This window comes from Periophthalmus magnuspinnatus, chromosome 22, assembly GCF_009829125.3.
Source record: "Periophthalmus magnuspinnatus isolate fPerMag1 chromosome 22, fPerMag1.2.pri, whole genome shotgun sequence".
NCBI classification, from domain to species: Eukaryota; Metazoa; Chordata; class Actinopteri; order Gobiiformes; family Gobiidae; genus Periophthalmus; species Periophthalmus magnuspinnatus.
The window spans coordinates 5,016,834-5,044,312 of NC_047147.1; the positions used below are offsets into that span (position 1 = coordinate 5,016,834).

The 27,479-nt window shown below is 40.3% G+C and overlaps 2 protein-coding genes across 2 annotated transcripts in view; both read left to right on the forward strand.

Annotated features, from left to right (window-relative positions):
- The first annotated feature begins 5,174 nt into the window (after positions 1 to 5,174).
- On the forward strand, positions 5,175 to 7,052 carry LOC117390855 (piggyBac transposable element-derived protein 3-like). The gene has a single exon (XM_055231256.1). It carries the CDS (start codon positions 5,175 to 5,177, stop codon positions 7,050 to 7,052), a length of 1,878 nt encoding a protein of 625 aa, XP_055087231.1.
- A 1,379-nt stretch (positions 7,053 to 8,431) lies between these two features.
- The window catches only part of ppp2r3a (protein phosphatase 2, regulatory subunit B'', alpha), a 132,211-nt gene continuing 113,163 nt past the window's right edge, over positions 8,432 to 27,479 (forward strand). Inside the window, exon 1 of the mRNA XM_033988137.2 lies at positions 8,432 to 8,759. The gene's annotated coding sequence lies outside the window, so the exon portion shown is untranslated. The remainder of the gene's footprint in view (positions 8,760 to 27,479) is intronic.

Consider the following 27,479-nt stretch of genomic DNA (forward strand, 5'->3'; position numbering starts at 1 on the left):
AGATGAGATTGTTGTTTCATTTTAATGTTTAGAATTTGGTATAATTTCTCCGATTGAGGGCCATAGACTGGTCGCGAATACAGTGAATACTTCAAATCCGCGTTACTATTACAAGTTCGACTGAACCACTAGACCAGGGGTGTCAAACTCATTTTCACAAAGGGCCACATCAGAAAAATTGTTGTTCTCAAAGGGCCAGATGTAACTGAATGTAAGATAAATGTCACTAAATGTAACCAAACTTAATGTAATTTTTTAAAATCTTGTTAATTAACCGTTTCTGTATTTATCGCTTATTCAACTTACAAATACTGCATATGGATTTGCATAGAGATGAAAAAATGTCTGTTTAACTCTGTATCTAATGATAAACTGACATTTTAAAACAGTCATACCTTTTAATTTCCTTTGTCGCGGGCCACATAAAATGACGTGGCGGGCCGCATTTGGCCCACGGGCCTTGAGTTTGACACATATGTACTAGACCTTTATTCATCCTGGGACACATTAAATATTTGATATGAGTTTGTTAAAGTAGATTTTCAGAAATATACAGTAAAAAGTACCGTTTAAAGTAATTTGGGCCAATTCACCTTGAAGGTTGAGGGCCAAGAAAAATTGGTCTGAGGGCCGGGTTTAGCCCCCGGGCCACAGTTTGGGCATGACTGTTGGCACACGTCTAGAAACTGGCCAGTTGTACTTTATTGTATTTTGTTAATGGCGTCTTATAAACTTTTTAAACGGCTTGGTGTTTTTTGTTTGCAAGACACAATAATAAAATAGATTCATTTATTCATATAGATAGAGACTTTTTTCATGGTTGCTATTTCTATACAGGGCTAAAAAAAAATTTTAATACAGCGCTTTTCCACCTTCAAGTCACTCAAATCGTTTTACATCAAGGAATCACTCACCCATAAACACACACATTCATACACCAGCGTACACACACACACACAACAGCATTCATCTGTAGGAGCTGGAACTACATTGTTTTTCTCCGTCGTTGCTGTGAATCAGTGGAATAGTTAAAGCCAAATGAGATTATAACAAGTTTTTTTTGTGACAAAGAAATGGCTTATTATTTCTTTTATTTTTTTTATTTGATTAATTAATTAATTTTATTTTTTATTAATTTGATTTGATTTTTTAAGTTTATTTTATTTTTTAATTTGATTTATTTTATTTTATTTTTTGAACAGTAAAGTCAACACAAAGATCTGTTTTCCCAGCATCTTAGGGATCAGGAAATGGACTCTCCTCTTGTAAATTTATATTAAACGATGAAATTTCTGTCGACGCCCCTGTTCGAGAAGAAATCTGAACTGATAAACTAATAAAACAATGTTTGTAGATGTTTTAACTTTGGGCACAGCTGGATTTTCCCATTAAAAGACAAGAAACAAGACACGTGCCAACTCAAACTGCAACGTTGACTACAAGATATCAGTATATCAGTGTTGTTTATGTAAATACTTTTGGATTTATTCTTGACACAGTATCTTAAAGCTACTCCGCTGCTACTTCATTCGAACTTTCTCATAGAAATGTGTTCTCTTGACCTGACGGGCCTCCTTGTGTTCTATTTTTCGCCTCTTATAGACAGACAGACGACATTTCGATGCACAGACACACACCGTAAACCGATTGGAGTCTTGTGATTGTTTATGTTGTTACAGGAGATGCATTCCAGTTGAATCAGTGGAATAGTTAAAGCCAAATGAGATTATAACAACAAGTTTTCAAAAGTTTGCACATGTGACAAAGAAATAGCTAATGTCACAGCAAGTTTGCACCAATTAGAGAATGTGTATGAAAGAGTGTTTGTATATCTGAAATTGAGTGATTGTGTGTGTGTGTGAACTGAATGTTTTTAGAAATGTTGTATTTGAGGGGTAAGATGTGTTGTATTAAATGTATGTACCATATTTTTACAGGTCTTTTCTACACCAAACTCTTACTTTTACTTAACATCAGCCTGTCCAGGGTCAACAGCTGGAAATTAGTATTTTTGCTCTAACCTGGCACCAAACATCTTTCCTTTTTTATTTTTCAAGGTCAGTGTGTTGTTGTGCACTGTCCCTGTCCAAATAAAAGCAGACCATACTATACCAGAATCAGATCAGACTTTTATTGCCACTGACAGTGAACACAGCTCAAAAACTAGAAACTTTCTTTGGTGATAAAGTGCAACATAAGAACACCGAGTAAGGACAAATAAGGACATGCATAAAGTAAAAAAAGATATGTTTAAAAATAAAATAAAAATACTTAGAGGTAGATATATACAACAACAACATCAAAACAACAGTGTAAACATGACTTATTAAGGTGACCAGTGTTATAAAGTGTCAATGGTACAGATCCCTGGACTAACACATGTACATTTATTTTATCTTATTTATTTATTTATTTATTTATTATTTTATTTATTTTGTATTATTTCTTTTATTTTTTTTATTTGATTAATTAATTAATTTTATTTTTTATTAATTTTATTTGATTTTTTAAATTTGATTTATTATTTTATTTTTAAGTTTATTTTATTTTATTTTATTTATTTATTTATTTTTACCACAAACCATGAGACATCTGCGTAGTCACCTTTTGTGCAGTTATCTTTTTGCACTGAAGTGTTCAAATAGACTTTTCTGCATATTCTTTACACAGCAAATCAGCCAAAATTTAATATAAAAGTGCTAAAAAGTGCAAATATCGGCCTGATGTATCCGTCAAACAATATATCAACGTATCTTTAGTTATAAGTCAGACCTGCTCATAGTAAAAATGCATGTTTTTCAAGGTATTTTTGAGCAATAAATGCATCTATAATTAAATAAATACAAGACAAACACAGTGGAACAAGCAAGTGACAATCCCCTGCCAGAAAAGTTACATAGTGCACCTTTACCTTTACCAGATTTAACATTGCAAATAATTATTAGCGAACAATCACAAGCTGCATGACCATTAGAAACAAATAAGATTATGTCACAAGATTAAAGGATGATGCGTTTGGACGATGGGGAAAGATAAATAAAGCTGTTTCTTTTTGCTCTTTTCACCCTTTACACTTGGCAGCAGGTCACGTCTAAAGTGCCAAAAATCGCTCAAGAAACCGCCAAATCCCTTGTTCAAGGACACAGCAGTGATGTGTTGCTCTTTTGAACGATTCTTTAATGTGAACGGCTCAAACTGGATATCATTTTTTAGAAGAACTTCATCTTTTTCCATCTAATTTTCATGCATTTTACACCGATTAACCCTGAACCATCACAAGCATCAGCGCAGAAACAGAGCAAGCAACACGAGAGAGTGCTTTGTGCATAAAAAAACACATTTGGCATCATAATAACAGTTTGATTTAAAAATTATTATTGTACTGCAGTGTTTTATTTAGATTATTCATGATTTCAAAGACTAAACACGCTCCCACTCTCAGTTTGAACCATTTTCGATGCATCTGAGCGTTGGTCGTGTCTCTCAGGCCTTGAGGTCCCACTGGAGGAGCTGGAGGAGGTGTCTGGGGTGAGGGAAGTCTGGGAGTCCACTGCTTAGACTGCTGGCCCTGTGACCCGGTCTGGATAAGCGAACGAAAATGGATAAATAGATGGATGTGTAAGCTTTTGTCACATAAATACATCGTAAAAAAGCAAGTCTTTTGAACGGCTCTTTAAAATGAACAGATCCAAAAGATTCGGATCCCTTAAAAGAGCCGGAAGTCCCATCACTAGGACACAGTGACGTATCATTAACTTAGGATCATACTACCAATCTTAAAAGTATATAAACCAACAAATACCACCTAAACCGCAATGAAACCAAACTCATCCATCATATTTGCTCAAACCGTGTGTAAATCTGTGCCGTCGGTCGTATCCGCGACACAAAAAACCCTCATTTTTTTCTTCTTCTTCTGGTTTAAATAGCGACTCCAGCCTGCGCTTTAGTCCTGTACCTGGTCTCCATAGAAACACACAGTGAAGCCTTCTCCAAATTAGAGTTGAACTGCACAAACTGTACCCACTAGCGCTGGTCGGAGAGCTGCTTCCCCTCCAGGATATTATATTTTATTTATAGTTATGGACCTGAGCCTAACGTCAGTGCACAGAGGTTGGCGTGTTTATGTTGTAGCTGGATGTAATCGAATAAATCTATAGTATTAGAGTACGCAGGATGATAGAGGAAGCCATTTCAGCGTCTCCCGTTGTTGATTTCATTGCATGTTTTTGTCTAGAGCTGAAAGGTTTGGTAACGCTGCTGTAATCGATAAATACACAAAATCTGCTTGAATCGATAATGAGTTTTTAATGTTTCCTCCACAGACGTTGCATTGAGTTTGAAATTAGTTTGACTGATTCCTGATGGGTTTTGGTTTTATATGGGCTTGGGTCATCACAAAATGCACTGGATATGACAAATTCTGATTCGTCACTTGTTTAACCCTCTCCAGGCAGGCGTAGCAAATTTGCAACAGCTAATTGCCAATTACCTAATTACTCCACATTTATATTTTTTGAGCCTTTTTTACTCAGAAGTTGCACTGCAGGCCTTAGTTGTGCATTAGCAACAAACAGTTTCCCAATTGCTCACCAGATGTCAGCACTGTCTCTCTTCCAACATGTCTGCCTGCATGGTTTCACTGAAACAGATTTTCTAGGCATCAATTTCATGTAAGTATCACTACTAACCTTCATTAATTTGAAAACAAAACTGCATAAGATAAATTATGAATAAATATAGATACAGTGCATGCCAATTAGTAGATTTTATCTCTTGCAGGTTTTTTCCCAGGGGCAGCTCTATTTCAACGTTGTAGATTTGCAACGTATCCCCGGACAGGTACCAATGGCTGCCACATGCTTTATCTACTAGTTTGCCCATATTCTGAGCAAAAGTTTATACTAGGGTTATTTTCCAATCACCATTGTTTACTTGTTACTTTGAGGTGTCATTGAGGGTATATCCTATGGCAAATGAAATAATTTGGGGTGAAGTTACAAACTATCAGAAGCAGATTTGATCGAAAACATATGATGTTCATTTGACTGTGCAGTGAAGAAAACTGATGTAGCCTAAATTCCATGGTACATATAATAGTATAGATCTTTGTTTGACTGACTTTTTTGGCAAACTATCTTACAGAATACTGTTTGCAGGATTTGCAGGGCGTTATGGCAGGCCGACGAAAATTTTCAGTCAAGGAAGCCATTGAGATGGTTTGCCTTCCACATGGGGCTTTATCTGACACAGAATCCATTTCAGATGATGAAATTGGCGATCCAGATTTTGCTCCTGAAGTATACGAGTCTGACCTTGATTATGATGAGCCACTGGCGGCAATAGCAAGAGCTAATCCCAACCACCTTGATGTTGAAATTCATAACGTACATGCAGACAGTGACACTGAGGTCCCAGATGACGATGAACCTCAGCCAGGCCCAGTTCCAGTAAACAAAGAGTTTTCTTGGAGGCAGAGGAAACCTCCAGCAGCTGACATAGACTCTTCATTCCAAGGACCTGCGTTCTCCCCTCCACCAGACGAAATACCAAGTCCAAAGTGGTATTTTGATCAGTTCATGGACAAATCCGTGTTCGAACATATTTCTCACCAATCTAACCTGTATGCAGTTATGAAGAATGGGCCAGAACTGAAAACAACCCCATCTGAAATGGAGCAATTCATTGGTTTACACATCTTGATGACCGTAGTACGTATGCCATCGTACCGCCTGTACTGGCAGACGGCAACACGCTATGACCCAATTGCAACAGTCATGGGACGTAAGCGATTTGATCATCTGCGAACATACATCCACATGAACGACAATACCAATGTGAAGCAAAAGGGTGAGCCTGGATACGATCCATTGTTCAAGGTGCGACCAGTACTTGAGAAAGTCCGTGCCAACTGTTTGAAAGTTGAACCGGAAGAAAACCACTCCATTGATGAGCAGATGATCCCCTTCAAAGGAAAGATTGGAATGAAACAGTATATCAAGAACAAGCCGAAAAAATGGGGAATCAAGGTCTTTACTCGTGCGGGTGTCACAGGACTAGTCTATGACTTTGAAATATACACTGGAAAAGGGACTGTGACCAATGAGCGTGGACTTGGTGTTGCCGGTGAAGTTGTGCTTCGTCTCGTATCAGAAGTTCCAAAAGGACTAAACTACAAGTGCTACTTTGACAACTGGTTTACGTCCCCTGAACTCATTGTGGAACTGAAGAAAATGGGAATTCTAACAGTTGCTACTATCAACCGTAACCGTGTCCGTGGATGTACCCTGAAAAGTGACAAGGAACTGTCAAAGGCTGGGCGTGGTGCGTATGAAGTGAAATACGAAATAACAAGTGGGATGGCCATCGTGAAGTGGTATGATAACAAGGCAGTGTTACTAGTGTCATCCTTCATTGGCCCTGATCCTGTTGATAGATGCAGAAGGTGGTCAAAAGAGAAGAAGGAATATGTGGAAGTGGACAGACCACACATTGTCAATGTGTACAACAACAACATGGGAGGGGTAGACTTGGCGGACATGTTTGCAGCTCTCTATCGCATTGACATCCGCCCACGTCGTTGGTATCTGCGCATCTTGTTCTACTTGATTGACCTATCACTGGTCAATGGCTGGCTCCTCTACCGCCGTCATCTCATCCAGAAGCAGGAGAAGAAGTATATGCCGCTTCTTGACTTCCGTGCTCAAGTTGCAGATGCCCTCATCAAGGTTGGAAAACAGGCTGACTTCAACAGCAGGAAAAGAGGACGAACATCATTGGAAAATGCTCCAGAACACCATCAAGCTGCCCCACCTCCACTTCAGAGGATCATTGCGCCTTTGGATGTCGTCAGACTAGACAGATTCGATCATTTCCCCATCCATGCTGATAAACGTGGACGATGCAGACTGTGCAAGAATGGCTACACGCAAACGGCCTGCCTGAAGTGCAAAGTACTTTTGTGCTTTACAAAAGAAAAAAATTGTTTCTTGGAGTACCACACAAAAAGTGATATATTCCAAATTGTTTCTATTGTTGTTCTGCCACTGTAAAGCACTTTGAAACATTGTTTTTAAAAGTGGTATACAAATAAAGTTAGCGTTCATATCATATTCAATCTTCAGTGTTAATTTACCACACCGGGCCAATGTTGCAAATCTGCAACATCCCAGAATGCACTGCATGTGAAGGTCTCTCTCAAAAACAAAGTCAGGATTGTATATTACTACCCCATACGATAATTTTCCCCAAATATCAGATTTTTCCTGTTACTAAAACCTAATTTGAGCCTGAGAGGGTTAAACGGATTTAAATCAGTTATTTTCTTTCTTCAAACCTATTATCAGCTTATTGATTAAACATTATGAAGAATTAATAGGATACTGGAGCATAAAATGTGTCGTTTCATGAGTTTTGAACATGAAAAACTGGGACACACAGGGTTGGGACGGTTCGTAATAATAAACTAGTGAAAACAGAGTGTAATTTTTGAGCTTCAGGTGATTTTAAAGTAGTTTTTAATGTATCTGAACAAAAACATTTGACAATATATTACCCTTTTTACTGTTGCCGGGGGTTAAATTGGTGGGAAATAGGAACGTCTGGGATATTTTCTTGTATAAAACTGGGACAAATCACTGGTTTTGGATGAATCCACTGGGACATGGGACAAATAGGTCTAAATTGCGACTGTCCCGGGTAAAAAGAGACGTCTGGTCACCGTACTTCAGTTACTTCAAACGTCTTACTGCCATTTGAGCTACAGAAACAAAAGCAAAAAGTTGTCTTTGCAATCAGTTTTTAAATTGTTTTTATAAAGAAAATCGGGATGACAAAGAAAGATTATTTGACTTTATTTTATTTATTTAATTAAAGGCACCTTACAGCTACTCGGTTTACTTTTTAAATTACAATATATTTACTTTTTTTTTTTTTCATTAACAAAAACTTTTCTGGAGGCACTGCAGCTGCTTGTTTCCGTGGAGACACTGTGGTTTTTGCCTGGACTGTTCCATAATACAGCATTAAATATAGTCTGCACGTTGCATTTATTCATCAACATTTCTTTTCACTGATTACTGTTCTTCTTTTGCACACACATTCGCTGGTCTCCGCGGAGATAGACACGCTTAATGCCATACTGCGGAACATTCTCCCTTAAAGCGATGCGATCTCCATGGAGACAAGCAGGTGGCAAACCCCTCCTCCCACAGAAAAGTTCTGTGCACCTTTAAATGCTGCTGAAAAGACAGACACAGACACAGGAGCGATGCCACGTGACGTTGACGCTGCGCCTCTTTAAACGCGGCTCGTGCTGTGGCGCTCGTGGCGTTTGCACTTGTGGCGTTTGCACTTGTAGCGTTTGCACTTGTAGCTCTGAGGCGGATGTCCCTGTCCTGTGGCCGCGGACACTGCCCAGTACTCAGAGTCCAGAGCCTGTCCGTGGCTGTCAGTCTCTGCTACACCCCGCCCCGCCGAGCCTCTGCCGGGAACTCCCCCTGAGTTCCCCCGGTGTCTCCTCCGCGCTCTGCTCAGTCTCTCCATGAGCTGTCACACTCAAGTATTCCCGCACACACTCACGCATCCACGCACACGCCCGGAGCAGGAGTAACGCCGCGTGGGGAGCTGCACAGAGCGGCTCGTTGTCGCGGGGACCGGAGGAAAAAGGCGGTTTGATTTCGCTTCGTCTTTGGCTTCGTCGTGACTTCAGTTTTTTTTTTGAAGGGGAAAGAAACGAGACACAAGCGGGAGCCACGGAGGTAAGGACACTTGTGTTGTGTCGTAAAACTTTGCTGTAAAAGAGGCTGTGGTTGTGGCCGTGGGATGAAGCGGTGCAGTTTTAAATGAAGTGAGACCAGGGCGTGTTGGTTTGTGAGTTTGTGTTTACGCGTGCGTCAGGGCGCACGTACACACGCCACACTAAACACAGGGGGGGATCCTCTCGTGTCTGGAAGTTTGAGAGGGTGAGACATGCAAATACTGACACAGAAGTGAGGAATCAACCTGTTCAGAGCAAAGCCGCGCTGTCCGTGGGTCAGAGTCTGTGGTTTGGATGGCGCGTTTCTCTTGGAGAGGCTCGTGTTTGAAGGCGTGCGGCGGGGCAGGGGGTGAGATCCTGTCAGATCCTGTGGGGTGGGGGTCAAGCAGGCAGTCACTGGGTCTCCCCTTTGGTATTCTCCCAGAATAGACTCTCTCGCGCTCTCACAGATCCACGGACACGGGACGAGCCTGTAAAGTCGTCAGTGATGACCCGTAGCGACCCACAGGAAGAGGCTCTGTCCCGGGGCAGTGCGGGGCAGCAGGGGCACAGGGATCACCTCTGGCATCAGGAGCTCAACTTAGGACCTGCCTCAACCCAGATAAATCCACCTTTCACCACTCAAAAGATAAAGATAGGTTAGGAGACTTTTAAATTGATATTTGCTATGGCAACAGTACTCCAATTCTCAAAATACTCAAAAAAAAAAAACTAAAATTCTGTGGGTCAAAATTAAAAACTAAGACAAATTCATGGGCCAAACTCAGTATTTATTGAAAAAGTGACTGCACTTGATGTGTAATGTTTAACTTTTTCATGGTTAAGTATGAAAGGGCAAATCAGGGGCGTTCAAACTATGGCCCAGGGGCGAAATGCAGCCCTCAGACCAATTTTTTTTGGCCCTCAGGTCTTCAGGTGAACTGGCCCAATTGATCAAAATCAGTACTTTTTACAGCAAATTTGAGTAATACAGCAATATAAACATAAATAACATCACATTTCATTGTCAAACAGAACTAATATTAATATTTCAAGCTTACCGGTCTCGCAAAGCATTCTGGGATGTGTAGTATTAGTGGTGCATGCGCTTTATACCAGCGGACCAGCTCTAATGCACATTTCACATGATTTCACGACCCAAATATAATCACACCGCGGGCGAGATTTGGCCCCGGAGCCTGAGTTTGACATGTGTGACATAGATGTGTGATATGTTGGTTTTGGCGGGACATCCAGGCTCAGATTAACGTCAGAGTCAAATGAGAATCACTGCAGATGGTTTTTTAAGGAAACGCCACAGAGATTGTTTTATTTTCCGCAAAAATATAACTGTAGGTTTGTAACGTGGCATCACACAGTCGCACAGAGTTTCCAAGTGCGTTTTGTCTTTAAATCAAGAAGCTTTGTCAACTCACGTGGGTCTGTATGTTGAAATTGAAATTAAACTTAGAAATATGTTTATTTAAAGAGTCAGTAAAAGTTATAGTTTATAGTTTATAGACTGTGACTTGCAAACACAGAAAAACACTGACATTTATAAAGCCTCGTGCAAAAAAGTGTTGCTCTTTTCACCGAGTTGTAGTACAGTTTCTCATGTTTCATTTTCTCGTGGCGTCTCATTGAAGCCGACGGACATCTCACCTCCGTCGTCCTGCGTTTGACGAGACTCTGAATTAAAATGAGTTTTTCATTCTCTTATTTCACCGTTTTTATTTCTGTGTCAGACACTGATGTACGACACGGATGAGTCACAAAAGACACAGCATCAAACCGGACTGAGAGACGCTCCCTCGACTGGATAGAGGGATGAAAGAGGAGAGGGGGAGAGGGGGAGAGAGAGGAGAGAGAAAGAGAAGAGAGAGGCAAGAATAGAGATGAGAGAAGACAAGAGATAGACACAGCATCAAACTGGACTGAGAGACGCTCCCCCGACTGGACAGAGGGATGAAAGAGGAGAGGAGGAGAGGGAGAGAGGGGGGGGGGGGATATGGAAGGAGAGAGAGGAGAGAGGGGCAAGAACAGCAGTGAGAGAGGACAAGAGATAGGGAAGAAGAGCAGAGAGAGAGGAGATGATAGGAGGAGAGAGAAGAAAGGACAGAGAAAGAGAAGAGGGATATAGCAGGAGAGAGGAGAGGAGGATGGGCAAGAATAGAGATGGAGAGAGGACAACAGATTGGGAAGATGGAGAAGAGGAGAGAAAGAGACAGCGGGAAGAGATGTAGGAGGGGAGAGAAGAGAGGGGTGGAGAGAGAGATAGGAGAAGAAAGTGAAGAAAGATAAGTGGGACAGAGGAGAGAGAAAATAGAGTGGAAGAGGAGGGGAGAGAAAGGAGATGGAGAAGATGAAAGGAGGAGCGAGAGAAAGAAGAGGGATATAGAAGGAGAGAGAGGAGGAAGAGAGAGGGGCAGGAATAGAGACAGAAGACAAGAGATAGGGAAGAAGAGGGGGAGAGAGGAGGAAAGGAAATAGGGACATAGAAGGAGAGGAGGAGAGAGAAGGGCAAGAATAGAGATGGAGAGAGAAAAAGAGATTGGGAAGAAGAGTGGAGAGAGAAGAGATGGAGAAGATGAGAAGGGGAAAGGAGAGAAAGAGACGGGGAAGAGATATACGAGGGAAGAGAAGAGAGGGGTGGAGAGAGAGATGGGAGAAGAAAGTGAAGGATAGAGAGAAAATAGAGTGGAAGAGGAGGAGAGAGACGAGATGGAGAAGACAAGAGGAGGAAAGAAGGAGAGAAAGAGAAGAGGGATCTAGAACGAGAGAGAGAGGGTCAAGAATAGAGATGGAGAGGACAAGAGATAGAGAAGAAGAGTGGAGAGAGGAGGTGGAGAAGAGGAGGAAAGGAGAGAAAGACGGGGAAGAGATATAGCAGAGGTGTAGAGAGAGGAGAAGAAAGTGAAAGAAAGAGGAGTGGGAGAGAGAGAATAGAGCGGAAGAGGAGGGGAGAGAGCAACAAGATGAGAAATGGAGAGAGGAGAGGAAGAAAAAGAGAAGAGAGGACAGAAGAAGAGAGAGGGGAGAGGAGACAGTGAGGGATTGGATGAGAGACAGAGGAGGAAAGAGACGACGGACAGGGGAGAAGAGGGGGAGAGTTGGCTGAGACAGAGACAGGATGAGAGGGGGAGAAAGAGGAGGAGAAAGAGGAGGACAGGTTGTTGTCTGGACGCTCTGACTCTGGATGAAGAAAACAGGAAACAGTCTGTTGTGTTTTTTATTAATCTCACAGTTTAACAGAGGGACCAGCTCTGCTTTGTCATTATTTATTATTTCTGAAACATAATTGACCTTGGGAAGCCTCACGTTTCATATTTTCTTTCATTTTATTCAGTAATGAGGCTGTTTGTTGGTGGCTGCACATCTCCAGTTTGCAAACATCTGTATTTCCTGTTGCATTAGTGACGAATCGAAGGAGCCGTGACCAGAAACGCAGACAAACGAGATTTAACATTAACCCTGAACGTCTCGCTCCGTCCTCATCGTCACACCTCCGTCCTCATCGTCACACCTCCTTCCTCATCGTCACACCTCCGTCCTCATCGTCACACCTCCGTCCTCATCGTCACACCTCCATCCTCATCGTCACACCTCCGTCCTCATCGTCACACCTCCGGCCTTTTGCTCAGTTGCTAATCTCCATAAACACAATAAAAAGTTTATATAGACTCAGTTCAAGATATGACTTCACAAATAGCACTGACCTGTTGATTCACACGTGTGTCATTCCTCCAAGGACTTTCTCTCTCTCTACCTCTCTTTCGCTTTCTCTCAATATCCCTTGTCCTTTCTCTTTCTCTCTCTCTTTGCCCCAACTCTCTCCTCTCCTATCCTCTGTCTTCCTTTCATTCTCTTTCCCTCTGTCGTTCTCTCTCTACCATCTATTCCATCTCTCCCTCTTTCTCTCTCTCTATTTCTCTTTCTATCTCTATCTCTCTTTACTTCTATATCTCTGTCTCCCCCCCTCAATATCACGCATGCTCTTTCTCACTCTCTCTTGTCCTTTCATTCTCTCTCTTTCCCTCTGTTGTCCTCTCTCTACCATCTACTCCTTCTCTATTTCTCTCTCTTTATCTCTCCCTTTCTTTACCTCTATATCTCTTTCTCCCCTCTCTCTCAATATCACATGTTCTTGCTTTCTCTCTCTCTTTCCCTTTCTTTCCATCTCTTTCTCTGCCACTCTCTCCTCTCCTCCTCTTTCATTCTCTCTTGTTCCCTCTGTTGTTCTCTCTCTACCACCCACATCTTCTCTCCCTCCTTCTCTCTCTCTTTCTATTTCTCTGCCTTTCCCTTTCTTTCCCTCTCTCTCTCTTCCTCCACCCCCTCTCTTTCATTCTTTCTTTCCCTCTCATTCTCTCTACCACCCACTCCTTCTCTCCCTCTTTCTATTTCTCTCTCTGTGTCTTTCCCTTTCTTTCCCTCTCTATTTGTCTTTCTGCCCCATCTCTCTCCTTCTTTTTCTCTCTCAATATCACTTATTCTCTCTTTCTCTCTCCCTCTGTCTCTCCCTTTCTTTGTTTCTTTCTCTTTCTCTCTCTCCCTCTTCGCCGCCTCTCTCCTCTCCTCCTCTCTCTCTTTAGTTTTCTTGTTCTCTCTGTTGTTGTCCCTCTACCACTCACTCTCCCTCTCTCTCTCTCTGCTTCTCTCTCTGTCTCCCCCTTTCTGCCCCCTCTCTTTCTTTCTCCACCCCCTCTCCTCCCCCCATCTCTCTCTTTCATGCTGTCTCTTTCCCTCTCGTTCTCTGTCTACCACCCACTCCTTCTCTCCGTCTTTTACTCTATTGCTTTCTCTCTCATTTTCTTTCCCTCTCTATCTCTTTCTGCCCCCTCTCTCCCAATATCACTTGCTCTCTCTTTCTCTCATTTCATTTCTTTCTTTCTATTTATCTCTTTCCCCTCTCTCCCTCTGTCTCTCATTTTCTCCCCCCCTCTCTCCCTGTCTCTCCTTTTCTCCCCCCCTCTCTTTCTCTCGCTTCATTTCTTTCTTTCTATCTCTTTCCCCTCTCTCCCTCTGTCTCCCCCCCACCCCCTCTCTCCCTCTGTCTCTCCTTTTCTTCCCCCCCCTTCTTTCTCTCTCTTCATTTCATTGACATTGTGGAGAAGTGGGAGAAGAGATATAGGAGGAGAGAGAAGAGAGTGGTGGAGAGTGAGATGGGAGAAGAAAGTGAAAGAGAGAGGAGAGAGAGAAAATAGGGTGACGGACGTCTCACCTGTTTCTGCCCCCTCTCTCAATAGCACTCGTTCTCTCTTTCTCTCTCGCTCCATTTCTTTCTTTCTTCCTTTCTTTCTCTCTCTCCTGCCCCCTCTCTCTTTCATTTTTTCTGTCTCTCTCTTTCTTCCCCTCTCTGTCTCTCTCTATCTCTTCTGTTTCTACCCCTTCTCTCCTTTTTACCTTTATCAAGTTAAGCTTTCACCCTTAAACCAGAAGCTCCCAGGTTTGATCCAAAGGTTGACGGTTCAAATCCAGCTCCTGCAGATGAGTTTTGTCATTGTGTCCTTGAGCAAGACACTTAACCCACCTCCAGTGAACGTGGAAAAGCGCTATATAAAAATGTGAACCGATGTCACCACAGATCGGCAGCCACTTCTCTCTGAGTCCGCCCCATGGCAGCTATGACCAACTGTGAATGCAATAGTCCTGTACTACGCAAAACTGACTCTTGTGAGGTTCAAAACACACCTGGAGTTATGTTTTGTTTCATTCACACATGTTTAACTAACTTTATTATTAGTTTGTACATCTCCAAACCTCAAAAACACTCTGTTCCACCTTGTGATGTAATCAAGTGGTAGTTTTCAAGTGAACGGCTCCTTTTTTTTTTACCTTTAGTTCAGTCGAAATCGACAATTCCAGAGCCTGAAATGATCCAAATGATTCTAGAAATGAAGGTGTGTGACGTTTAAAAACACAGTGGAGCACTTCCTGTATCACCACACGATGACATCACAAGGTGGAACAGCGTGTTTTCAGTTTGAGAGAACAACACAACTCAACAAAACACAACTCCAGCTCTGTTTGTGATGAGGAATAACATCAGAAAACTGCGTAAAATGCGTATGTACAGTCACATTTTCCAAACTTTTACTTATTTTACCATCATTATTCAAATCTGAGGAGCTTAAAAGTCTGTGCATGATTAGTATTTATTGAGTTTTATGAAGCGTTGTCATTCGTTTAGTTTTCAGACTTTTTGTCGTTCCAGAGCAGTCGTGTCGTCTTTAAATGTTAAGTTGAATGATAATTTCCTGTTGCTTCATGGACCTAATGGACGGTCCGTAGGTGGACGAGTGGGCGACGGAGCTCTATATTCAAATGTTTTCTTACAGTTCTTTAGACTTTCTTCACAGGTGTTTTTTGCACAAATAAAACTGTCAAACATAAAGAAATTCAAGACATTCATTTAGTTTTGAGTTTTTTTGAAGATCGGACGTCAACAATATCACGTCAGTATCGGGCGGAAAGTTTGGCGAAGTTTAAACTCGCTAAGAAGTGTGACCGTTTGAGAAAAGACTGAAATATCAACGGCTAAACCAATAGAAGCTTTGAACTGTTTGGTTTTATGCATGAAAAAAACCCATTTACCAACAAAATGTCAGTTGGTTACACAGGTTATCAGTGCAATTCCAGCTCGTATAGATCAATATTTTTGGTGTGTTCTTGGGCAAAACACTTAACCTACTTCACCCCAAGTGTCTGCGTGCAAAAGTGTATGAAAGTGTGTGTATTTTGTTGATGTAAAGCGCTTTTAAGTGTCTTGAATGTGGAAAAACGCTGTATAAAAAAGTGACTATTTACCATTTTTCCATTTAGAGTTTAAAACAAACAAAAATGGATAAAAAATGACCTTTCTTTCTTTTTTTCAGTTTAATCTTGAGCTTGATCAGAACTAGCGTAAATCCACATGGTATAATAAACAAAAACTATTATTTTGTGTTGAAAATTACAATATCGTCTAAAAAAGAGCTTTTAAAATGATCATGTGGGGGTCAAAATCAGTATCGAGTATCCAGTCTATTCTTAAAATCGAATCGAGTTTGAAATTTCAGTATCGTGACAACACTAGACAAGTTTTATTTCGTTATAAATACAGTATTTTCTGGAGTATAAGTCACACTTTTTTCATAGTTTGGCCGGGGGTGCGACTTATACTCAGATGTGACTTATATGTGAAATATACGTTTTTTCTTCAATATTACTCATTTTTTGGCTGGTGCGACTTATATGTGAAATATATGTTTTTTTTGTTGATTATTATGCTTTTTTTTTGGCTGGTGTGACTTATACTCAGGTGCAGTTTATATGTGGAATATGTTTTTTGTTCATTTTTATGTATTTTCTGGCTGGTGAGACTTATACTCCGGAAAATACATGTACAGTACATATTAATAAAACACATTATATTGCCTAAATAACTGCTGTTTTTGCGATTTTCTGATTACAACCAAAATTTGAATTATGTAGATTTTATCGCTTTGATTGTTAAAGCCATACTTATTAATAAAAAGCTATACTGATCATAAATTGAGCTCAAATCTATTTTAAATCCAGTGGACTCGGAGTATCTCGTCCTTGGCTGTGACTTATATTGATATAATCTGTCGTTCTTTTCACACAGAGGTGAGGGCAGACACTGACGGTAACTCTATCCCAGGGGAGTGTCCCGTCGAGGAGTCATCTCTGTGGTGAAGGAGGTTTTGGGAAGGCGGGTGTAGAACAGATTAGTGATTCACGAGCTGCCGACTCAGAATTCACAACATGTTTTTGGAATAAAAAAATAAAATACCCTGGAAAAAGGAAATACACTGGAAAATGAATGACTGAGTTTGAAATAAAAACTCAAGCCAGATTTTGTGACCAGTGTCGAAGTATCTGTGACTGTTCAACTTGTACGCATGTCATCTACTCATCCATCTACCCATCCATCCATCAATCTATACACCTATCTATTCATCTATCTATCCATCCATCTATCCATCCATTCAATTCAATTAAATTCAATTCATTTTATTTTTGTAACGCCCAAAATCACAACAGTTGTCTCGAAGGGCGTTCAAGTTTTGGTTGGCTATACATCTATCTATCCATTCATCAGCCCATCCATCCACTATCTGTCTGTCTACCCGTCTATCTATCTATCTATCTATCTATCTCTCTATCTCTATCTCTCTATCTCTCTATCTCTCTATCTCTCTATCTCTCTATCTCTCTATCTCTCTATCTCTCTATCTCTATATCTCTATATCTCTATATCTCTATCTATCTCTATCTATCTCTCTCTATCTCTATCTACCCATCTATCTACCTATCTATCTACCCATCTATCCACCCATCCATCCACCCATCCACTTATCCGTCTATCCACCCATCTATCTGTCCATCCACCCATCCATCCATTTATCCATCCACCCATACACACACCCATCCATCTATACACCCATTCATTCATCCACCATCCACCCATTCATCCACTCATCTATCCATCCACCCATCCATCCATCTTCCATGCATCTGTCCACCAATCCATCCATCTATCCATCCACCTATCCACCCACCCACCCACTCATCCATCCATCCTAAACATACATATTTAAGTTCATTTTAAACAGTTTGTAGTCGTCCAAACTCATCCCTCACTTTCCTTATTCATTCAGATCATCCACAACTTTCAGAGACAAGAGACACAGTAAATCAACAACAACAACACAGTTCATTTCAAGTTCATTTATAAAACAACTAAAACAACCAAAGAGCTTCACATAAAAAAAATAATTAAAAAACTAGCATGCTTCCTGAACTTCCTGATTATCAGACAGTAAATCTCTTTATAATGAGGCAGCAGACAGTGGACTTATTCTGACCTGCTGCACAAAATACATTCAGTTTGAGTTCAAATTGGGCACAGGGCCTTGGAAGTGGAATGTAAAAACAAGTTGGTTAAACCTCTGCTACTTCTGCTTCTGCCTCCACACTGCAGTATATTTCACAACACAAAACAGTTACTACATTTTTAAAAAGAACGGCTGATTTAGAAAGTTACTAAATAATTCCTGATTATTTGATGAGTTGTCAGTGAACACACGCCTCAGTGTTTCCCTCCAGACGCAGTAATCGAGAGTGTCTGAAGGAGGCGCTGATCACATCGACAGGAGTTTAATCAAGTCGTGTTTTAGCTTTTTTTTTCATGTGTAGTTCAGCCTGCCGTCAGCGGTGTGTGGACCTGGAGCAGGATCGAGGCGTGGTGAGTGGTACGTGGTACTTGGTACGTCGTACATTTTGCGTGTTGTAATCAAGCCAAGGTTGTACTGTACCAGACCACAGACACTTAAAGCCTCATTATGGATTGTTTATATAATGTGGCTGTAACCGTAATAACTGTCTGAAGAAACACACCTAAAACACACCTCAGAACCTCTGTTAGCAAAAAGTAGTTAAACAAGTAGAACAATAAAAGTACTTTTTCTTCTTCTACTACAACAACTACTACTATGACTATTACTACTTCTACTACTATGACTATTACTACTTCTACTACTATGACTACTACTATTTCTACTTCTACTAGTACCACTACTATGCCTATTATTACTACTACTTCTACTACTGTGACTACTACTATTATTGCTCCTACTATGACTGTTGTCACTACTACTACAACTACTTCTACTACGACGACTATTATTACTACTATTACTACCACTACTACTACTACTGTGACTATTACTACTGCTACTACTACAATTATTATTACCAGTACTTCTACTACTGTCACTATTATTACTCCTACTAAGATTTTTGTTACTTCTACTGCTACTATTATTATTATTACTACGACTATTATTATTACTACTACTACTACTATGACTATTAGTATTATTACTACTACTACTACTACTCTGTTATGGATCAGACCTGGACAACTGAGGGATTACACAGACACAACTACTACTATTACTACCACTACTACCACTCCTACTACTACTGTTATTACGACTATTATTACTACTACTGCTACCACTACAACTACTATGACTATTGTTACTACTACTACAGCTACCACTACTACTACCACTACTATAATGATTATTATTACTACTACCGCTACAACTACATCGAGTACTGTAACTACAACTACTACTACTACTACTTTAACTTGTACTCAGTGTGTCCTTTAGAGGCCTCTATAATCTACTTTTTGCCCCATACTGACTCATGAGTGAACACGAATAATACTTTATACTTCTAGTACTATCATAAACCAGTATAATATATAATTACACACATTTTTTGTATCAGCGCAGACTTTAAGTGACATGTACAAACCAAAATACTGAAGTAAAATGATTTAAATATGGATCTGGAACACTGGTTCTACTTGTTTCTTCTAAGACTAGTACTTCAAGCAGTACTACTCAATATAAACTGCTACTACAACTACTACTGCAAGTCCACCAAACAACTACTACTAACTTACAATTACAGTTACTTCCAGTCCCACTGCACCACTACTACTACTACTACTTTCGGGCTATTAGTATCTTATTTCAACTACTGGTACTACAGCTAAACTTGCTACTAAAGTACAAACACTTCATACTTTAAACTGCATATACATATATAAGTGTATACTCCCAGAGTGTCCATTACTTCAGTACAAATATCCAGTTACTTTCCGCCGCTGCTCGTCAATCTGTCCAATTAGTCACTGCTCCCACAAGAGGAACCGTTGTATTTAGTGACTTCATGGCACTTTTAGGGACCTAGTCATTCACATTTCCCAGCATGCTTTGAGAGTGTGTGTGGGAGGGCATCGTATTGCAGTAGCGCGGCTGGCTGCTAAAAATGAAGACGTGACAGGGAAAGTGTGAGTGTGATAGTGAGAAGTGTGCGTGGGGGAGGGCGCCGGGCGAGGGGTTTGTGTTACCGCCTGACTTCTATTTAGTCGTCACTGTTTCAGCCAATGAGGCGCGAGAGCAGGTTAAATGTGTCGACAAGTACACGCAGCGGAGTATTTGTCCACTTATCCACTGGTTTGACAGTTTGAATCTTTGCTCTTTTAGCGATGCAGCAATAATCAGTTAATCGTGGGTCGTCCGCTCTAAAAATAAGTTGTGTTTTCATGATCGGAAATGTTTTCTGGATGTACAGGCTCAAAAAGACACAGGGAAATAACAGACGATGAGATGTGTGTTTGAAAGGTCTCAGTGTATAAAATAATAATAATAAAATAAAATAAAATATAAAATAAAAAATAAAATAAATACATAAAAAATACATAAATAAAAAATAATTAAAAAACAACAATAAAATAAAACAATAAAATCAAATAAGATAATGCTAATTTATAATATGATTTGTGGGTGACGTTTCTGGGAATATGTCTAATAGAAAGTCTAAAAGCTATGCCACAAGAAAAAACGATGCATTTGAAAGTTGTGAACCAGGACTTAAGCAGGACTAAACCAGGACTAAACCAGGACTAAACCAGGACTAAACCAGAACTAAACCGTGGCTAAACAAGTTCTGTCCAAGAGACAGAGCTAATGCGACTGAAATGAGCACGAAACAAGGTCTGAAACAGGTTTAAATCAAGACTAAAGCAGGACTAAAGCAGGACTAAAGCAGGACTAAAGCAGGACTAAAGCAGGACTAAAGCAGGACTAAAGCAGGACTAAAGCAGGACTAAAGCAGGACTAAACCAGGACTAAAGCAGGACTAAAGCAGGACTAAACCAGGATTAAACAAGTTCTGTCCAAGAGACGGAGCTAATGCCACTGAAATGAGCACGAAACAAGGTCTGAAAAAGGTTTAAATCAAGACAGGACTAAAGCAGGACCAAACCGGGACCAAACCAGGACTAAACCAGGACTAACACAGGACTTAACCGGGACTAAAGCAGGTTTAAATCCAGACTAAACCAGAATTTCAACAGGTCTCCTCTTTAGAAACAACAGAGTCCGTTGAAACAGGTCCACCAGTTCAAACCAGGTCCAGCCAAGTCTCCAGACCAGAACTAAAGATCTTAAATAGGTCTCATCAACCAAACTGGAACTAGGACTTCAACAGGACCAAATCAGGACTAAACTAGGCCTAAACCAGGACTAAAAACAGGTCTTCCAAACAGTGTAACCTGAGTATTCTCTGTGGGAGGACATTGTTCACCTGTTTCTATTGTACGTTGTGGTTTGTGGCTGGAGTTTGAGTGGGCTCAGCAGAATGGAGAGATTACCCCGATGGTCAAATATAGACGACAGGAGCCTCATAAATCACACTCTTACTTAGTGCATTACTTATCACTTGCTGTTATTACATCTTGGGTGATATGTTGTGGTGCTGGGATTTGGGTCCATAAATCCAAACCAGTCGTTAATCAGAGAGCAGGAACTTCAGGCTCTAAAGTCATAAACCAGTGGATAATGGTGCGTTCAATTATGATTTTCCTGGTAAAATAATGATTGTAAAAATTAGGTCCAAGTTTAGATCTGATTGTGTGACTTATGTGCAGTTGTTGACAGAAGGACAAGGTCAGCGGTTTTATATGAGCTGTTTTTCAAGGCAGGTTTAAAGAAGGACTGAAGTGGGACTAAAGCAAGACTAAACTAGGACTAAAGCAGGGCTAAAGCAGAACTAGAGCAGGACTAGAGCGAGGCTAAACCGGGACTAAAGCAGGACTAAATACAGACTAAAGCAGGACTAAATACAGACTAAAGCAGGACTAAAACGGGACTAAAGCAGGACTAAACCATATCTAATCCGGGTCTAAAGCGGGACTAAAGCGGGACTAAAGTGGGACTAAACCGGGACTAAACCAGGACAAACCACATTTGCAGTTGTTGACAGCAGGCCAAGGTCAATAGTTTTATCTGAACCATTTTTCACGGGAACTAAACAGAAGTGAAGTTTTGCTGATAGTTTAATTTATATAAGTATGCGCAGTTATTTTCTACGATTTCTGGACTAAGCTAATCCATTGTTGCTAAAAGTAGGGATGCACCATTTCCAATACGAATATGGAAACTACGAATATGACTGAGTATCTGATAATTCCCAATAAAGAAAATGGAACTTATTTCCTTAAAACGCAAGAGATTCACTTGTGTCATGCGAAATTTCAAAGTGAAATTTAAACATGAGACGAGTTGTGATCTACTGGTCGATCGCATCTGCGTTGGGTAATACGAGCAGAGCCCAGGACATTCCCCCCAAAAAATAGATGTCAGGCCTTTACGCGACAAAACAAAATCAAGCTATCATCTATTTAGCTCCAGTTTATTTCTATCTAAACTTAAGAAAATGGTATAAAATGAGTGAGGGAGCTGGACTAAATAAGAAGCCAAAAACATATCACTTTCATACGTAATGGGAAGAAGACTTTTTTTTCCCCAATGTCATATTCAAAGTGTGTTTGCCTCATCTGTCCGAGTACCGTTACCACTCCGAAGAAGGGAAATGTGGAGCGGCGTTTTCGGACTGCTCACAAAAGCTACATTACTCGGCTCTACTTATTTATGCCTGAGCTAAAAGTGACATTTGCAACGTTTGTAGTGGATGGTATGTTCCCCCTATGACATTAAACTTCTTTATCCTTCACTTATTCACTTACAGGTGTTTTTGTTGCTCGGAAATCCCTTAAAACACTAAATACCATGTCATAATAATAATAAAAATATGCAGGATGTGTATGTGCTACCAGGGAAAAGCTGCTAGTTTTAAGATAATTGGTTTCTCAAAATGAAAAGAATATGATTTAAAGTGCAGAGTAATAAAGATAAAGATTCTTTGATTTATTCTTGTTGTCAAAAGTAACATTGGAGTGTCATCAATCGCCTCAAATGCAGTTCCTATGCAAATCTCACTGTTTACACACATTTATCATCACCAGTGTTTTTTTGTGGGGCCGGACGCGTTTGGCAAAATATCTCATTTGCAATAATTCTGACAAACTTTGTGTTTACGATTACATTTGCGATTTATGGTTTAATAGTTTGATTTTCTGTTTAAAGTTCACATTGTGAGCATAGAGCATAATTCAGAAGAGAAGACATTAGAGAGAGAAGGCTGATATATCTGTTGGCCGATAATTAGGGCTTTTTAGCTATTTTTGAATGATTAGTTGTGAAGAGATAACTGCAGAAAACATAATTACACAGCTCTATAACTAGTTTGTACTAAAAAAGTAGCTTTGGGTGAGTTTGTAGTAAATTTAAATCACATACATTTGGCAAAATAATGAAAATGAGACCCACATATTGACCCCAAAATCGGCATCATCCATGAAAAAACCCCACATTGCTTAATCTTTACTCTAAACATATATATATATATATATATATATATATATAAATGAACATAGCTAATCTGCTAACTGCTGCGTTCCAAATATCGACTATGGCTCCAATTCACTTTCTATTGAAAAACTGTCGCTCCTCTCTCTGTAACTGCTGCCATCAGACTCGTCACTTTGCTCTTAAAATGTTTGATTTAACCCGCTCGACATGATCCTGGTATATTTATTTTGCTATTGTGTCCATAAGGCATGGGACGAAACGGAAATTTCATGATTATCACAGCCAAAATAATTGCAATTAACGATTATATCACGATTGCTGATGGTTTAAATGTTATTGATATTAATGGATGGAATTTTAATGTTTAAACAACTGTATTTTGTTATCAGCGATAACAGCTTTGCTCCAATGTAGAACGTAATGCATAAATAACTTTTTCTGCACATTCTGGTGAAACAATGGCAATTATCTTTGTTGCCGATTATCACGGTTATATCAAATGTCCCACGAACGATTATTGTCTGCCCTTTTTATCACAATAAACGATATTATTGTTTATTGTCCCATCCCTATTGTCCGTCAGGCGAAATCAGGTGCTTCCTTCTTTCCCCGGGGTCAGTCCTGCTAACGTTAGCAACAGGTTTGATTGACAGCGTTGTTATGGAGGGAAGGGACATTACTTTCAACCATTTCGCTCCGGATTGGCTCTTTGGTTGCTATGATACTCGTAGTCGGACTTCTTAATATGCAATTTAGCTCCAAATTCGCCCCTGTATAACCGCTAACCTCGATTAGCTTCATTTGACGGCTGAACGGTGTGGGTGAGTCCTGGTTTAGACCTGGTTTAGACCTGGTTTAGACCTGGTTTAGACCTGGTTTAGACCTGGTTTAGACCTGGTTTAGACCTGGTTTAGACCTGGTTTAGACCTGATTTAGACCTGATTTAGTCCAGGTTTACGTCACACTCACTTAATCGACTTCTTTGTACAGTCTGTGTTGCTAACACATAACATATTTAGATCACGTGTCACTTTTTATTGTTTTGAAGACGCTATATTTGCCGAAAAACAACGCAAAACCCCTTTTTAAATAACTGCTCTTTTTGCCATTTGCTAATTGCTGCCATTCAATGATTTAATTGCGATTAATCCTGCAGTTTTTCCACTTTTAGTCTCACGCATTTCCTCAGTAAACGTGACCATGTTGTTAGCTGCAGTTGCCAAAATACAACCCAGGCAGAGTCCCGGACCAGAAGGCCACAGTGTTGAAGTCCTGTTGGGTTACAATGGGGCGATTCATGCATCGGACTGTGGGAGGTACTCCCCCTCAAGACCCCCTCTGATCTGATCCAGCCTGGGAACAAGGAGGAAGACCTGCAAGATTAGGGATGAAGAGTCACTTTGATTCACAGATCTCCCATCATGCTTAGCTGCTCCCTGACAGGATCCTTTGTGGTTGTGGTTAGGGTTGAATAACATTAGAAAAACATGAGATAATCTGGTAGTGATGTAACTGGCGATGCCGCAAGTAAGAAAACAAAGTTACTTCAAAATATATGAGCGAAGAAGCGAAATCAGTCCCAAACCAGGACTAAAAATAAACACATGTCAGGATAAAAACAGGAATGAATCAGGATTAAGTCAGATTTAAGTACAGCCTCAACCAGAACTGGACCTGGATCAAAACAACGTAATAGAAATAAGCAAGAAAGAAACAGAACATGGACTAAACCGGGACTAAACTTTGACATAACCAGGACACAGGACGATCAAACACTTCCTAGACAAAAATATATCCTCGCAGTAACAAATACAAGTGAAAAATCTTTTAAAAATCTTAAAATGTAACTATTCTGGTTAAGTTCCATCACCCTTTTTGCTTTCATGGAGCTTTATATGTTCCACAAAGACATAATAACCTTTTAATTGATGGTCCACAACCTGACTTTTGTCTAGAATGTATTAGAATAGCATTACAAGTCCATAGAGCTGACGTGTAACTCGGCCTGGCGGCATCACCTGCTCGTGTCCATGGAGCTAGATACGTTTAATGCCATGCTGGGAAACATTCCTGACGTCCCCATGGAGACAAGCAGTTACATAGAGCAGTTTTTAATTGTTTTGTAGTACCGTATTTTCTGGAGTATAAGTCGCACCAGGCAAAAAATGCATAATAATGAAGAAAAAAACATATTCGGATGCGATTTATATGTGAAATATAAGTCGCACTAGCCAAAAAATACATAATAATGAGGAAAAAAACAGATATCTCACATATAAATCACATCTGAGTTTAAGTCGCACCTGAGTATAAGTCGCACTAGCCAAAAAATGCATATTAATAAAGAAAAAAACATATTTCACGTATAAATTGCATCTGAGTATAAGTCACGTCCCATTATAGTCCGGAAAAAATGGTATATATTTCTTGCCCTATGGTTATTGTATTCCCTCATTACTCAGTTGCGTTGCAGCTCTCTGATTGTGTTGACAAGGCCTGACTGTGAAGTGTATCTCTCTGTAAAAGTGTGTGCGTTTGTGAGCGATGAGTTAATAGGCTCCATTCACTGAATTATTGTGTTTTGTTGTCCACAGTGGAAGCCTTTGTCCGGTTGTACACGCACACACACACACACGTACACACACATACGCACACATCTATGCACATTGAAGCAGCATTCCTCCAGTTTGCCCAGCCTGATGGACAGAAAAAGCGCAGGAAAAAAGCCCTGGTTTTAGCTCACACCACCATTCATAGTCATTGCAGTGGTGCTAAAAATACATTTATAGCTGTGGTTTTATATTGCCTTGGTCGGCTGCTCTTTTCATTATTCTCGGCCTTGTTATATTGTGATTCCAAACGAGATGTCTGTGTTGCATTACCCGAGGAAAAAAACGAAAAAAAACCTTTCAAATAAAGATTGTGGTTTGGTCATTTGTCGGCTATAAACATCCAATTTGAATCTGGCGTAAGATGAAAGAAAGCGGCATGAATTTAAATGTGTGCTGCGTATATTTGTCTAAAATCTTTCACAGTACGGCATTAAACTTGTATATCTCCATGGAAACAAGCAGGTGATGCCTTAAAGCTAAGTTAATCAAACACCTGGAATCGAAATGTTGATGTATAAAGTCATACTGTGGAATATTCCAAGCTAAATGGTCAAGAGTCACATATTTATATAGCACTTTTCCAATCACAAGTGTTTTGCCCAAGGATACAACAGCAATATTCATCTTTGGGAGCTGGAATCGCACCGTCAACCTGTGGATCACTGGACGAACCATCTACCAACTCAGCTACGTACTGTCGCCCAGAAAAAGTTACATATTGGTGCTTTAACTGCTTCTTTTTCAACATCTTGCCTGTCGTAGTAGCTGTAGCAGTAGTTACATTCTGGGAAACTCACTGAGGTGTGGTTTTGTTTTAAAATAATCATGATTTTACGAGCGGTTACGTTGTTTGTGACTGTGACTTTGTAGCTAATCAAGGCTTTATTGTCCCCGTAGGAAAAAAGCTGTTCTTTGCATCAAACACATCCTCCAATTCTGCCTATACGCTGCACAATGCGTTTGACCTTTTGCGTGGGCACTGGACAATGGACAATTAGTCGCAGGGCTGAAGTTCAGAGCACGTTCACGTACTGCACGTAAATTAGGGCTAAACGTGGAACTAAAACGCCGCAAGACTGGGACTAAACCAGAACTAAACCAGGACAAAAGTGGATGCAGCGAGAGAAACATCACCTTTCATGTCCATGCACTTGAAACCTGAAACTACTGTCGCCGTTACATGCATTGTACAGGTTTTCTTTTCTATATTGTGAGGAAAAAAACCTACAAAGAGCATGAAGAGAGTTTGCAAAAAGATACAGTTGATAGTTCGACTGGGAACTGAACCCTGAAGTCTTAACTACTGAATTTTCAACTTGTCGTGCAGCGTAACTGTCGTAATGACTGGTGGATCAAAAAGTGGTTTGATACTTCCAACATGATTTCCAGTACAGTGTACAGTGGTTCCTCGTTTATCGTGGTGGTTCCATTCTAAAAATAACCTGCAATAGGCAATCCACGAAGGATCAGCTTTATTTTTTACAATTACTCTATCTGTTTTGCAGCTGAAAAACCCCTCACCACACACTTTATACACTTTTCTCACACAGGCACTAACATTTTCTCACATTTCTCTCTTGTTTAAACACTCTCAAAGTTCAAACCTTCGTAGGCGCCTTTGTCCGTGCAGAACTTTTCATCGACATTGTGGGTTTTGTCGGGGAGAAAACAAATTGCAAACGTGCAGCACTTCAGAGTCACACTGCGATCCAACGTTTATGTAAATTTGTCCGAACGACTCTTGTTTTCTACGTTATATTTTATCTTACACACATCGGCCTTTGGTTTTGCAGTTGGCACGATGATTACGGCCCATCCACTAAGTCACTGTGG